This window comes from Bidens hawaiensis, unplaced genomic scaffold (genome assembly GCF_021521415.1).
Source record: "Bidens hawaiensis isolate Kalapana, Puna unplaced genomic scaffold, B.hawaiensis_p1.1 tig00014522_1, whole genome shotgun sequence".
Lineage (NCBI taxonomy): Eukaryota > Viridiplantae > Streptophyta > Magnoliopsida > Asterales > Asteraceae > Bidens > Bidens hawaiensis.
Genome location: NW_027492264.1, coordinates 368,983 through 383,457, shown reverse-complemented (window position 1 = coordinate 383,457; position 14,475 = coordinate 368,983). Strand labels below are relative to the sequence as shown.

At 30.9% G+C, this 14,475-nt stretch overlaps 1 protein-coding gene across 1 annotated transcript; it reads left to right on the top strand.

The window, feature by feature from the left end:
• The first annotated feature begins 630 nt into the window (after positions 1-630).
• Positions 631-13,789, top strand: LOC143546932 (G-type lectin S-receptor-like serine/threonine-protein kinase At4g27290). The gene is made up of 7 exons (XM_077038477.1): positions 631-1,924; positions 2,025-2,150; positions 2,348-2,505; positions 2,784-2,994; positions 3,067-3,304; positions 3,374-3,524; positions 13,484-13,789. Exons 1-7 carry the CDS (start codon positions 631-633, stop codon positions 13,787-13,789), a joined length of 2,484 nt encoding a protein of 827 aa, XP_076894592.1.
• The last annotated feature ends 686 nt before the right edge of the window (positions 13,790-14,475 follow it).

Here is a 14,475-nt window from a genome sequence, read left to right as displayed (position 1 = left end):
CAAAAGTATCAATACACGCTTTCTCATGTCAATTCGGTCACTTTCCAAAAAAACAACTTTTAAAGCAGTATGACCTACCATGAAAACACTAATCTACAAGCCCACAAGAGATGAAACCTCTATCTCCAAAATCAGATGTAGTTGGTCTGAGAGATGATAACGGTTTAATCAATAATTTACAGGTGCTTCTTTTTTGGAAAAAAAAAACTCGACATGCCTTGATATGTCAAAAAGAAGTAAGGAACATCCGTAACCAAATTGTGTCGATACTTTTAACCCGTGCTCTTTACATCGTAGAGGATGCTTTCCAAAAGGAGTCTAAGAATGTCTTGCGACAAACAGGGAACATGGCATATTAAAGTTATTATACATGTTTCGTTATGATGGACAAAAATGTTGCTAAACAAAAAATTAGCTCTATTTTGATCACAAGAGGTGTTGGTCATGGCTGATTCGGTGATTATCCGAGGGAAAAAAAACACATGTATTTTTGGATCTTATAAAAAATATAATATATGCGTAAATGGTACTCCTCGGGACCATCTAAAATGAAGTTTTGTATTTAATATTCCGAACTGAATCAAAATGTTCTTATTTGTAAATTCTAAAAGTATGGTTACTAATACATTAATGGCGGAAACAAGAGTGACTAACCGCAAGTTGATCTTTAGCTTCTTTGTTTTACTTTATGTATCAATATGTTTCACTTACGCTGCAGACACCATATCCGGAAACCAAATCATTAGATATAATGATACCATCGTTTCGCCACAAGAAACCTTCGAGTTTGGTTTCTTCAGCCCTGGCAACTCCACAAACCATTATGTCGGAATCTGGTACAAGAAAACAGCGTACATGACAGTTGTATGGGTAGCCAACCGTAACACACCACTCACACATACCTCCGGCGAGCTAACTCTCACCATTCAGGGAGTTTTAGTTCTCCGGGACACCACCACAGGCACGGTCCTATGGAACTCATCTGGCATGACATCAGTCAGCAATCCTACTGGTCGGCTTCTAGATACAGGCAACTTTATAATTTATGAAGAAGGCGACAGCATCAGTCAGGGAAACCCCATGTGGCAAAGTTTCGACTTCATCACAGACACTTTACTTCCCGGAATGAAGTATGGCAAGAATTTGGTTACCGGGTTTGAAAGGCGCCTCACGTCATGGAAATCTTACGTAGATCCAACTATGGGTAATTTTTCTTATTGGATTGATACCACAGGTTATCCACAGGTGATCCTAACCGAGGGCGGGAACATAAAGTTCCGGGGAGGTCCATGGAATGGACTCAGGTATACTGGGTTCCCTAATTTGAGATCGAACCCGATTTACAACTACACCTTCGTTATTAATAAAAAAGAAGTGTACTTCCAGTTTGATCTTATAAATACTTTGGTTTTAATGCGACTGGTGTTACAACCAAATGGTCATATAGAGCGCTTGTTATGGAGTGATGAAAAACAAAAATGGACCATTTATTTGGCCCCGGAAAGTGATGAATGTGAACAGTATGCTGAGTGCGGGCCGAATGGGAGGTGCAACATTGACAACTCCCCGGTCTGTGAATGTTTGAAAGGGTTTGAACCCAAATCTCCTAATCAGTGGAAGGATATGGATTCGTCACAAGGGTGTCAACGTTCTACCTATTTGGATTGTGGAGCTGAGGAAGGGTTCAATAAATATTCTAACTTGAAGTTACCCGACACTCAAAGATCATGGTATAACCAGACCATGACCCTTGTGGAATGTGAGAAGATGTGTATAAGCAATTGTTCATGTACTGCTTACACATATACCAATATCTCCGGGACGGGGAGTGGCTGCTTGCTATGGTTAGGCGACCTAAATGATATCAGAACGTTTGCTGAAAACGGGGACACTCTTTATATACGAATGCCATTCTCAGAGTTAAGTAAATCAACATAGTATTTTTATTTTTTATTTTTATTTTTATTTTTAAACGAGGACATCTTCCACATGAACTTACGTTTTCACAGACCCAAGCCCAACAGAGAACAAGAACAGCTCAAGTGCAAGGATAAGACTACGAGTTATGGTCCCCATAGCATTTGTGGTCTTGGTCATCGTAGTTTCAATATGCTTATTTTATCGTTTTAATAAGAAGCAACATCAACGGGGTATGAAGTTTTAATACGTATTTCTTTACCTATGAATGTGTCGGTTCATGTTTCATTTTACATCAAAATAGAACGGAAACTGTTCAATATTTACCCGAATACATATTAAATTGGATAAAACCTACAGATGAATTTTGTCACATACATATACCGATTGTTACCATTTTTTGCCTTTAATAGAATTATCTACTTCGCAGGGACATCCATAAACGAGTTTGAAAATGATCATGAAAACAGAATTGGTGATGACGATCTAGAGCTACCATTATTTGGCTTGTCTACATTACTTAAAGCTACAAATAACTTTTCAATGAGCAACAAACTTGGAGAGGGTGGTTTCGGCCCGGTTTACAAGGTATTCTACGAGTTCATGACCTCTTTGTTGTACATGATATGGTGCAATATTGATGATTTAGTATGAGTAAATTCTATGGATGATCCATCTGGGTTGGTCAAAACTTTAGATATCGTACTTAATGTTTAAAGATTCAATCTACAATCCCTACCTACCATCTCCTCTTTCGTATTTCCAATCAATAATATTAAAAGTTGGCTAAAACCAAACAAGTTATATAACACGTAGTCTTTGAAGATGTACTCGTATACTGTTCAATAAAATATGTCATGTTTCAGGGTGTACTTCACGACAGACAGGAAATAGCAGTAAAACGACTATCAAAAACATCCACTCAAGGACTTCACGAGTTCAAGAATGAAGTCATCTCGATATCTAAACTACAACATCGCAATCTTGTTAAGCTTTTAGGGTGTTGCATAGAAGGAGCCGAAAAGATGCTGATTTATGAATATATGCCAAACAAAGGCCTCGATTCCTTCATATTTGGTAAATGAACTGATTTATAGAAATACTTAGGGAGAGTATCAAATTGACAACTAAAATTCAAATTATACATAGATAAAGCTAAAAGCGAACTCCTTGATTGGCCCGCAGGTTACCTCATTATCAATAGAATTGCTCGTGGACTTCTTTATCTTCACCAAGATTCTCGTCTTAGAATCATACATAGAGATCTCAAAGCCAGCAATATTTTGCTTGACACGGATATGAATCCGAAGATTTCAGATTTTGGCACGGCTAGAATATTTGGAGGAAAGCAGTTAGAAGCAAACACAAACAGAGTGGTCGGAACATAGTGAGATTCATCTACCCTAACTTCATTTTATCTTGTGAGTTACTAATATTAGGTTTCGATTCCTCGTAGTGGTTACATGGCACCCGAGTATGCAAGAGATGGTATATTTTCAGCAAAATCAGACGTATATAGTTTCGGTGTAATGATGCTGGAAATTTTATGTGGATTGAGAAACAGAGGATTCACCCACAAAAAACACTCAAATAACCTTATTGGACACGTAAGTTCGGTCCTTATAATTTTTGAATTGCAAATGGTATAGAAGGTCAGAGTTAGTGGTATTTTTATAACTATCTTTGCATTTACTTGTAGAAAATCGTATGTGTGTGTATATCTATATATATATATATATATATATATATATATATATATATATAGGATCAGGATCATGAGAGACCTTTTTTGAAATTGAGAACTATGAGACCATTTTAAACCACAAAAAAACCAAAAATAAAAAAAATCATAAAATAAAAAAACACAAAAATCAGAAAAAGTAAAAAAATCAAAATTCTTATTTTATCATCCCGGTTTCATAAAAAAAACTCGGTTTAGCTAAATTATACACATATGTATAATATATGCATATATGTACTTTTACATGTTTTTTTTTGTACGCATGTGTATAATTTAAGATAATTGATATTGTACATATGTGTATATTACGTAACTAAAGATTATATAAAATTATACATATATGTATAATACGACGTTTTTATTTTTTAATTATTTTTAATGAAACCGGAATGAAATATAAGAATTTTGGTTTTTTTACTTTTTAAAAATTTTTATTATTTTTTTATGATTTTTTTAAATATTTTTTTAAAGGTGTTTTTAGTGGTCAAAAATGGTTCTCAAAGTTCTCAATTTGCAAAGGGTTCTCTTAGGATCCTTACCCTATATATATATATATATATATATATATATAAAGAGGATCAAGAGAAAACTCATCCTTAAAAAGAAAACTAAAATACTCCTAAAAATTATTTTTAATTAAAAATAAAAAAATATTTTCAAATTTTCATTTCTTCCATTCTTCTTATATTTTGTTACTCTTCACCTGAAAAAAATAAAAAAGAAAAAAGACGTTGTAATGGATATACGTATTACTGTGCGATACTATTGTAAAACACATGTGTATTTTTATGTTCAATAGTGTTTAATTGCATATATTCAATACTTGTATATTGTATATGTGCAATAGTGTTGTATTATATGCAAAAAAATATTTAAAAAAATAAAATAAAAGTCGATGTAGTGCACATGTGCGCATTAGTGTTGGATTACACATACGTATTAATGTGTATTCGATATGTGCATTAGTCTTATATCGCATGTATACAATAGTGTTTATCAAATATGTGAATTAGTATTGTATTATATGCAATACAACACTCTTATATATATGCAATACACACTATTACACATATGCACAACACCGATGAGATTACCAACGAGTTTTGTTTTTTAACAATATCAACATATAAGAATAATGTTAAAAAAAAGAAATTATTAATTTTTTCTTAAAAGAGTTAAAAAAGTTCTTTATGAGTTTTTAAGTTTTCGATTCGTTAGCGTATGTTATTTGTTTAACGTACATTAGGTGCAATGTTAAAGAACCCAAAACATTCAAGCCAAAATCCCAACCTTAAAACATTCAAGGTTAAACCTTAAAACGTTCAGGCTTAAAACCTAAGCATTCAGACAAAAAATCTAAAACATTCAGGCTTAAATCATAATACATTCAAGGTTAAAATTCATCACTCTAAACTCAAAATTGATCGATTACAGCTTCAAATTTATATTTAATTGGATCAATTTCAAGGTTAATTGATTCATTAGGTTCAACAATTTAAATTTCAATTTGTCAATTTGATCAACTGACATGTGAAAAACGATTTATGGTCGTGAAGGAAGAAGATCGTGTTCACGATGGTACCATCGATGTTCGCGACGGTGGACGGAATCGTAGACGGTAACGGATTGCTGAACGATGATGGTGAAGGTGGATGGAATCGATGGGAGTAGCGATGGACGAAGACCAGCTCGCCGTTGTTGTTTGCTACTCTGATTGGAGAACCCAGATCGCTAATTGAAATCAACCGGATCCTTTTTCTATATATATATACACATATATAAATATATATACATGAATATAGTACAAACAGAATTATTTTTTCAACAAATATTGTTGATAAAAAGATGAAACAAATATGAACTTTTAGGGGTTTTAATAAATTATAAACTAGCTTTATTCCCTGTATTACAGGGTTGTTTTACATTATTCGTTTTTAATATTTATATATTTTTTATGATTTTAATTTAGTTATTGTAAGGAAGTAAGTTAAAAATATAACTAAGATTTTATGTTGAAAGGGTTTCACAAATAAATAAGATATTATAACCTGGTTTAAAAGCTATCTGGGTTTGGTGAGACCCATGAGTCATGACCCTTTTTTTACTATAAATTTGTTTTTTAATTATAAATAATATATTTAAAAAAATATATTTTAATTTTTAGTATTCCTTGTTTATAGTATTTTAATATCAAATATTTGATGAAATTAATTTTTAAAATAATGAGATGTTATAACCCATGTAAGGGCTATATGGGGTTGGTGAGACCCATACCCGTGAATTTAGGACAAATGTATGAGAAGCCTCCATTTATAAATAAAGCAATCTAGTGGCTGGAGAGAATTTATGGATGTTTCGTTTTATATATACTAGCTTTTATCCACCGTATTATGGGGGTGGTTTACATAATTCGTTTATAATATTTACATCTTTTTTTGGATTTTAATTTTATTTATTTTAAGGAAGTTAATAATATACTTAGGATTTGATAATAAACGAGTTTCACAAATAAATGAAATATTATAACCCGATTTAAAAGTTATATGGGTTTGGTAAGACCCATGACCCGCTTATTATTTTATTACAAAATTGTTTCTTAAATATAGATAATATTTATTTTTAAATTCGAATATTTTTTTTTAGTATAGTCCTATTCTATAGGATTCTCATATAAAATATTTGGTGACATAAAATTTTAATTTAATGAGAGGTTATAACCCGTTAAGGGATATCTAGGTTTGGTGAGACTCATACCCGTAAGTTCGAGTCATATGCATGAGAAGCTTTCATTTACATATAAAATAATTTGGTGACTTGAGAGAATGTAAGGAGCCACCAGAGAGGTTTTAAAGGTTTCGTTTATAAATATTTAAGATATATATATATATATATATATATATATATATATATATATTTATACATACACACACACTAGCTTTTATCCCCTGTGTTATGGGGTTGTTTACATTATTCGTTTATAATATTTTTATATTTTTTTTGAATTTAATTTTATTTATTGTAAAGAAGTTAATAATATACTAAGAATTTGATAATGAAAGAGTTCAAAAATAAATGAAACGTTATTATCAGTTTAAAAACTATTTGAGTTTGATGAGACTCATTACTCGCTTATTTGTTTTACTATAAATTGGTTTTTAATTATAAATAATATCTTTTTCTAAAAATACATTTGGATATTAATTTTTAATATATCCCTATTTTATAGGGTTTTCATATAAAATATCTGTGAGATAAATTTTTTACTTTAATGAGATTTATAACCCGTTTAAGGGCTATCTAGGTTTGGTGAGACCCATAACTATGAATTCAGATCAAGTGCATTAGAAACTTTAATTTACAAATAAAAAAATTTGATGGCTTTAGAAATATAGAGAGTTACCATAGAGCTTTTAAATGTGTCGTTTATGTATGTATATATATATATATATATATATATATATATATATATATATATATATAAGTGTATAAAAGATTAAGTTTAAGATTATTAGGAAAAACTAAATTATATATATATATATGTATATATATATATATATATATGTATATATATATATATGTATATATATATATATATGTATATATATATATATATATATGTATATATAATGCACCACTCTTGAGAAAATTAAGACACTCTATTTTTAAGTAATTTACAAGATTCAAACACATAGTACAATCTTACATAGGGGTAGACTAAATTTCACGTGTCTTTCATATTTCATCAAATTATTTACAACATTGCCCCCTCGACTTTAATCAACTTTTGGAAATTTAAAGAATAGTTACATCTTTGACCCCAATCTTTTAACTATATATTATTTATAATTTCACTTTTAACCCAAATCCCCCCATGATTTTTAAACAGTCATAACTTTTTCATACGTTAGTATTTTTTTAAAAAAATGAACCATACAAAAGAGCATTTAATTCTCTTTAATTGTGTATAGGCGTTTGTGGTCCGGTTTTGATGGGTTTGAACTAAGCCGTGAGCCAAAAAAAAAATTTTCCATCGAAAACTGAAACCAAACTGTTGAAAATTAAAACCCAACAAAAACAAACCATTAACAATGGTTAGGTTTCGGTTTCATTTGTACTTCGATACTAAATTGAGTTTAAAATAAGAAATCTTAATCCACGGTTTCAAACGGAACGAGACCACCCAAAAATCTCTTACTTTATTACGAAGGTCTGTATTTCCCGCTGCATCATGCGGCACTCGTTTAGTGTATATATATGTGTGTGTGTGTGTGTGTATATATAGGATGGATATTTTGAGAACCTTGATGAGTTTGAAGAACTTTAAGAACTCAATTTTGGACCACACATTTAATTAAATGATATGAAATACGTGGCTGGAATTAAGTGTAATTAAAAATGAATCAGGAGAGAGAATAAATATTTTTTATAATTACACAAGTTTAAATGTTGGTTATACATGTGTAATAAGTCGTTTTGGTGTGTAAAAAAATACTGTAATTTTTTGTACATTACTTACACTTATGTATTACACATGTGTAAAAAAATTCAAAAAAATTGTTACGTTGAGTTCTTTCGAGTTCTTAAAACTCAAAGCGGTTCTCAAAAGAAATCAGTCATATATATATATATATATATATATATATATATATATATATATATATATATATAGGGTAAGGTAACTAAGAGAACCACTTGCAAATTTATAACTTTGAAAACCATTTTGGACCATTAAAAATCCTTTAAAAAAATATTTAAAAAAATTATAAAATAAAAAATAACAAATTTTTAAAAGTAAAAAACCAAAATTCTTATATTTCATTCCGGTTTCATAAAAAAAACTCTGTAACACATATGTATAATTTTATTTAGTCTATAGTTACGTAATATACACATATGTACATTATCATTTACTTTAAATTGTACATATGTGTATAGAAAAAAACATGTGTATACATATATGTATATAGTATACATATATGTATAATTTAGTTAAACCGGGACATTTTTTTTATGAAACTGGGATGATAAATAAGAGTTTTGGTTTTTTTACTTTTTTTATTTTTGCGTTCTTTTTGTTTTATGATTTTTTTTTATTTTTGGGTTTTTTGTGGTCCAAAATAGTTCTCAAAGTTCTCAATTTCAAAATAGTTTTCACATGATCCCAATCATATATATATATATATATATATAAGAGATTAAGTTTAAGACTATTAGGTAAAACTAAATTATATATATATATATATATATATGTCAAGTTATTCTACAAAGGAGAACAAAAATGAGAATGATGAGAAGGATTTCTAGTCACATAAAAAACCTCTCAAAAAAATTTTAAAAAAATAAATAAAAAAATCATAATTCAAAATTTACTAAAAAACGAAAAATGTAAAAACACAAAAATGTTTCCACCATCTATCTCGTTCTAATAAAAAATACAATAGTAAGTGAAAAAAGTCGTTGTGTCTTTTTGTTTATCCATTGTATTTTGTGTTTATTTTCGTCATTAATTGTGTCTTTTTTTTTGACATTGTGTCTTTTTTTCTTTATATAGTGTTATATTTTGTTCGATATTGTGTTATTTTTTGCGATCTACTGTGTCTTTTTTTAGTTATAATAGTGTATTTTTTTCATTTTCGTAATTGTGTATTTGATCTCGCCATTGTGTCTTTTCGCCATTTTTTTATTTTGTTGTATTTTTTTAATTTATTTTTTGAACGGGAATGATGGTGGAAATATTTTAGTTTTTTTTATTTTTTTCCTTTTTATTTATATATTGAGTTATGATTTTTTATTAATTTTTTTGAATTTATTTTTAAGAGGTTTTTTGTATGGTTACAAATCCTTCTCACACTTCTAATTTTTGTCTCATTTGTAATTTAACTTTATATATATATATGATTGATTTCCTTTGAGAATCACTTTTTGTTTTAAGAACTCGAAAGAACCTAACGTAACAAAAAAAATTAAATTTTTTACACATATGTAATACGTAAGTGTAAGTAACGTAAAAAAAATTACAGTATTTTTTTACACACCGTATCTACTTATTATACTACCCCATTGGCAAACCATCATTGGTTTGCCACACTATTTAGAAAAAAAATTATTAAAAAATATTGAAATGATGGCAAACCAGTTTGTTCTAGCAAAAGTAGTTTGGAACTCATATTAATGCCACATGTCATCATATGAGTGGATATATTTTTAATTTCTTTTTCTTTATTCTTTCCTAATAATTTGTTTTAAGTCTAATTTTGAGTTTTACTAATAACTTTTAATAATATTGTTTTTATAAAAATTTAAAAGAACAGTCTTATTTAAATTTTTTTTTGTGTGAGAGTACATTTATAAATTTTATTATAAGATGAGTTAGTTAAAAAAATACTTTTTAATATAAAATTAATATTATTTATTTAAATATGTGTGATGAATATAGGTTTTTTAATATAAAACCATTATTTTTTTATATTTCTAGCCACTTAAAAAAATAGTTATAAATTATATTTATTGAATAAAAATAATAAGGTTGAGTTGCTAATGAGTGTGAAAAGTTTTGGGTTTGATTGGATTAGTTGGTTTGTGAATGTGGATTGTCTTACATATGTGATGTAAGGCCCCGTTACCGGTAGCCCTACTTTCGTGTTGGATTTACTCATAAACGCAGTTCTAAATATCAGAGTTAATTAAAACATTCGCGGAATATAAAAGCTTTCATAAAACATTTCATAACAAAACACATCTTTTCTTAAAACATCATTTTGTCTTTCAAAATAAACGAACATTATACTTAAACGTTTTGAGTCTTCGGATGCCAGCCTCTTATTCAGTGCCACGTGTCTCCTCAAGCGAGCTGCCTCATCCTACTCACCTGCGTGCATACTAAAAGTCAGCTACGCTGAGTGAGTTCTAGTTAATCATACATTATACAATACACATAAACTTATATTCGTTCATTCATAATTTCATACTTTCTAACTTTCCTTTTTTGTATTAACTTGCTTTCATATCTTACGTTACAAAGAGCATTACGCCCTACATTCCTCGAGTATTATTAGGGCTCGGTACCCTCCTTCCTCGAGTATTATTAGGGCTCGGTACCCTCCTTCCTCGAGTATTATTAGGGCTCGGTACCCTCTTTCCTCGAGTATATTAGGGCTCGGTACCCTCTTTCCTCGAATATTAGTAGGGTTCGGTTCCCTAGTTCTCGAATATTAGTAGGGTTCGATTCCCTCTTCGTTACCATACAACCATACATCATACCTCGATTATTATTAGGGCTCGGTAACCTTTTCGTAACCATACAACCATACAACCATCATTTCCTTCTTTTATTAACTTTATCACGTTCATACACATAAGCATACATATCATACTTACCTTATACATAGCGTTACAACCTGACAGTACGTGCAATATCCGAAGATCGTTCACGTACCATCAAGCAATCATTCATACATTTCACATTATCCACATAAGGCATACACTTATCTCTTAGGATAAGCGTATTAACAAACATATTGAGTATGCACACAGCCCCGAAAACATAACACATAAATGGGGCTAGAAACTCACCTGAATCCTGTTACGCTCTCCGTTAATAGTTATTCCCTTCTTGAGCTGTGCACGGCTAACTGTATAATATTTACACGTATTAATTAACTACTACTACTACTCATGTTGTATTTCTATCTTTATATGACCCACAACGAACGGGGGGTCCGGGGGCAGCGCCCCTGGCAGCGGGGTCTAGGGGCGGCAGCCCCTAGTGGGGTCCAAGGGGCAGAGCCCCTGGCTGGGGTCGAGCTGCCAGGTCAGCTTGGAAAAATTTTATTTACATTAACTGTCTTAACACATTTTCCATTAGGGTTTTAATTTATTTTCTAAGCGAACTTAACTTTAGGCGAAGTTAAACCTTAAGCGAACTTAGCTTTAGGCGAAGTTATCAGTTAGGCGAACTTGGCCGTAGGCGAAGTTATCAATTAGGCGAACTTGGCCTTAGGCGAAGTTACCAGTTAGGTGAACTTGGCCGTAGGCGAAGTTAAGCTTTGAAGGCGAAGTTATGCTTTGAAGGCGAAGTTAAGCTTTGAAGGCGAAGTTATGCTTTGAAGGCGAAGTTAAGCTTTGAAGGCGAAGTTAAGCTTTTGCAGGCGAAGTTGTTCAGGTCAGCTACGGGTTTGGTTTTTATCAATCATTTTGGCGATTTTAATACCCTTGTTATGGTTTGACATCACCCCCTACGTTCCCTAACCGTTTTCGTTCGTATATATATCCCGTATATACTATAAAGCTTGGACCTTTAAGGTAAAAACGTTCAATACTACGTAAACTTTAAAGGTCAATAACATACCTTTTATACGTTCGGTGTGGTCGCGGTTTGCTTGGTTATCTCGTATATTGAAGATTTAATAATGGTCGGCTTGATTCTTGGTCTCGGATGTCTCTCTCTCTCTCGGCCGAATATGGTGTAGTGTATGTGTGTGTTTTTGAGTGTGTAGAGATTATGATGGAAATGAAATGAGGGTTTAGGGTTTTAGGTTGGTTTAGGGGATATTTATATCCCTTAAAGACCATGGACCTACGGCCCATTCTCATTTAACCCATCTTAATTAATCTAAGTCCATGATCCGTTCTTTACTCGACATTAATTAATTAATAACGCGAAATCACTAAACGTAACTTTCTTTATTTAACATTATAAATTTTAGGATGTTACATGTGAAACTAATATTTAAACTTGTGTAATTATTAAAGATTTTATTCTCTCAGATTGATTCAATACCCATTTAATTGATTGTGTGGTCCATTTTGAATTCTTAAAATTTTACCATATATATATATATATATATAAGATTAAGTTTATTAGAAAAAACTAAGTTATATATTAAAAGCGCATCACCTTAATGAACATCATAAAGAAACATTATATATTAACTAGGTAGCAACCCGTCACGTTGCGGTGATGAACATGAGTTCTGTTAGTAACAGCTAGGTTCGCACCCGTACATACATTAAACTCAAAACACAAATTAGTAAACACCTATAACAGTAGTGATACCCGTATAACATATGATACTTAAATTTTACATATTTAAAACAACGATTATTTGGTCGATAAAACATAGTTGTTACATTTGGTCGGTATCATCTATATTTGTTAGGTTTCGGAACTAAACCTAAAAAATAGTTACGTCAAGTTAACATTATTAAGACAAATACATTGGCTTTACGGCGACGACTCGATGCGAACTCCATCGATATCAATTAGGTTCATTACGTGCACGAAAACTAAACCTAAAAAATAAATTCGTCATATTTAAAAAATAAGTAAAAAATCTAATACAACAATCAATACATGGATAACTATAAAATGCCCAAAAAATGAAAAGAAAAAAAATAACCACTACAAAATGAAGACTTGAACTTGAGCATACAGTTGGGACAAGACTTAGAAAGCTTATTTGACCATCAAACCAATTTAATAATTTGAATAATTATTGAAACTAATTATATAGATCTTTTAAGTCATAACCTTAAAACTTTGTGACACCAAATTTATCAATTATACTCATTTATAATTTCGTTGTTTGGGGGATAATAAAACATTAATAAAACAGTTTTCAAAAGAAAAAAAAAACTATACATATTAGAAGGAATCTGTCAACTTTACCATACCGTTACAAAAATTGCAACTTTGAACATGTTAACTTTTTTCGTACTTGGTGGACAGCTTCAAAATGAGAACTTATGGTAGTTAACTTGAGTTAAAATAAAATTAATTATCTAAAAAGACCCGAACATAAGACTTCTATTTGTTGATCTTGATAGGCATGGGGGCTTTATAATGAAGGCGGATCATTGCAATTGGTTGCTAGGTGCCTTAGTGAATCAATTAATGTGTCTCAGGTTCTACGATCGATCCATGTTGGTTTGTTATGTGTTCAACGTCACCCAAAAGATAGACCTACTATGACTTCCGTGATCCTGATGTTGGGGAGTGACGACCCATTGCCTTCACCCAAAGAACCTGGGTTTTACGTTGGAGAATATATGCAAGATAGCGTGCAATCTTCAAGCTCGTATGGAATAAGTTCTAACAACGAACTAAGCGTTACAATGTTGGATGGTAGATGATAGAACCAAACGTGGAATCAAAATAATGTTATTGAATAAGTTTGTTTATATATGTTAGATGATCATACCAATCTCTTTATATGTAGAGACCAGAGACAGAAGATATTACAAAGAATCGATAATAATGAAACTACGAAATAATGATAAACTCACAAAGTAAAGAGATAGCAATGTTAGATTATCTCTAAATTAACTATGATAATGATACATATAGTACATTCTTTTAATATATCTCTAATCCTCTCAAGCTAGATGTTAGGACCAACGTCTTGAAATGAAGAGTATCAAATTGAGTAGACAATTTGTTATCAATTATCTTTAAGTTTGTTTGTTAGTCAATATTCTATTCTCTAGTTGAATATCATAGTTATTGGCATTGTACATTCTTCACATAAAAAATTGGTTCGCTAGCAATTCTTTGATACTAGTTCCTTTGCAAATACTTGTCATTTCGATCACGTGATGCATGTTGGAGCCCATACAAGGATTGATGAATGTTGGGCCATAATTTGGTTAGACTGACGCATATCAAAAGGCCATGACATGATCAAGACTAAGGTTACATAAACGAAGACGAGTTGAAGAATTGCATTATGGTTGTGATGGTGAAATACCGAAATCCCTATGGATTTCGGTTTGTCTAGTAACACCGAAATCCTTATGGATTTCGGTTAGGCTAGTTTAGG

Excerpts from the sequence above, each read along its gene's own strand:
- LOC143546932 (XM_077038477.1), top strand. The coding sequence starts at position 631 with ATGGCGGAAACAAGAGTGACTAACCGCAAGTTGATCTTTAGCTTCTTT. Across the intron at positions 1,925-2,024 it reads AATGCCATTCTCAGAGTTAA|AGAACAAGAACAGCTCAAGT; the intron begins GTAAATCAACAT and ends CAAGCCCAACAG. Across the intron at positions 2,506-2,783 it reads GTTTCGGCCCGGTTTACAAG|GGTGTACTTCACGACAGACA; the intron begins GTATTCTACGAG and ends GTCATGTTTCAG.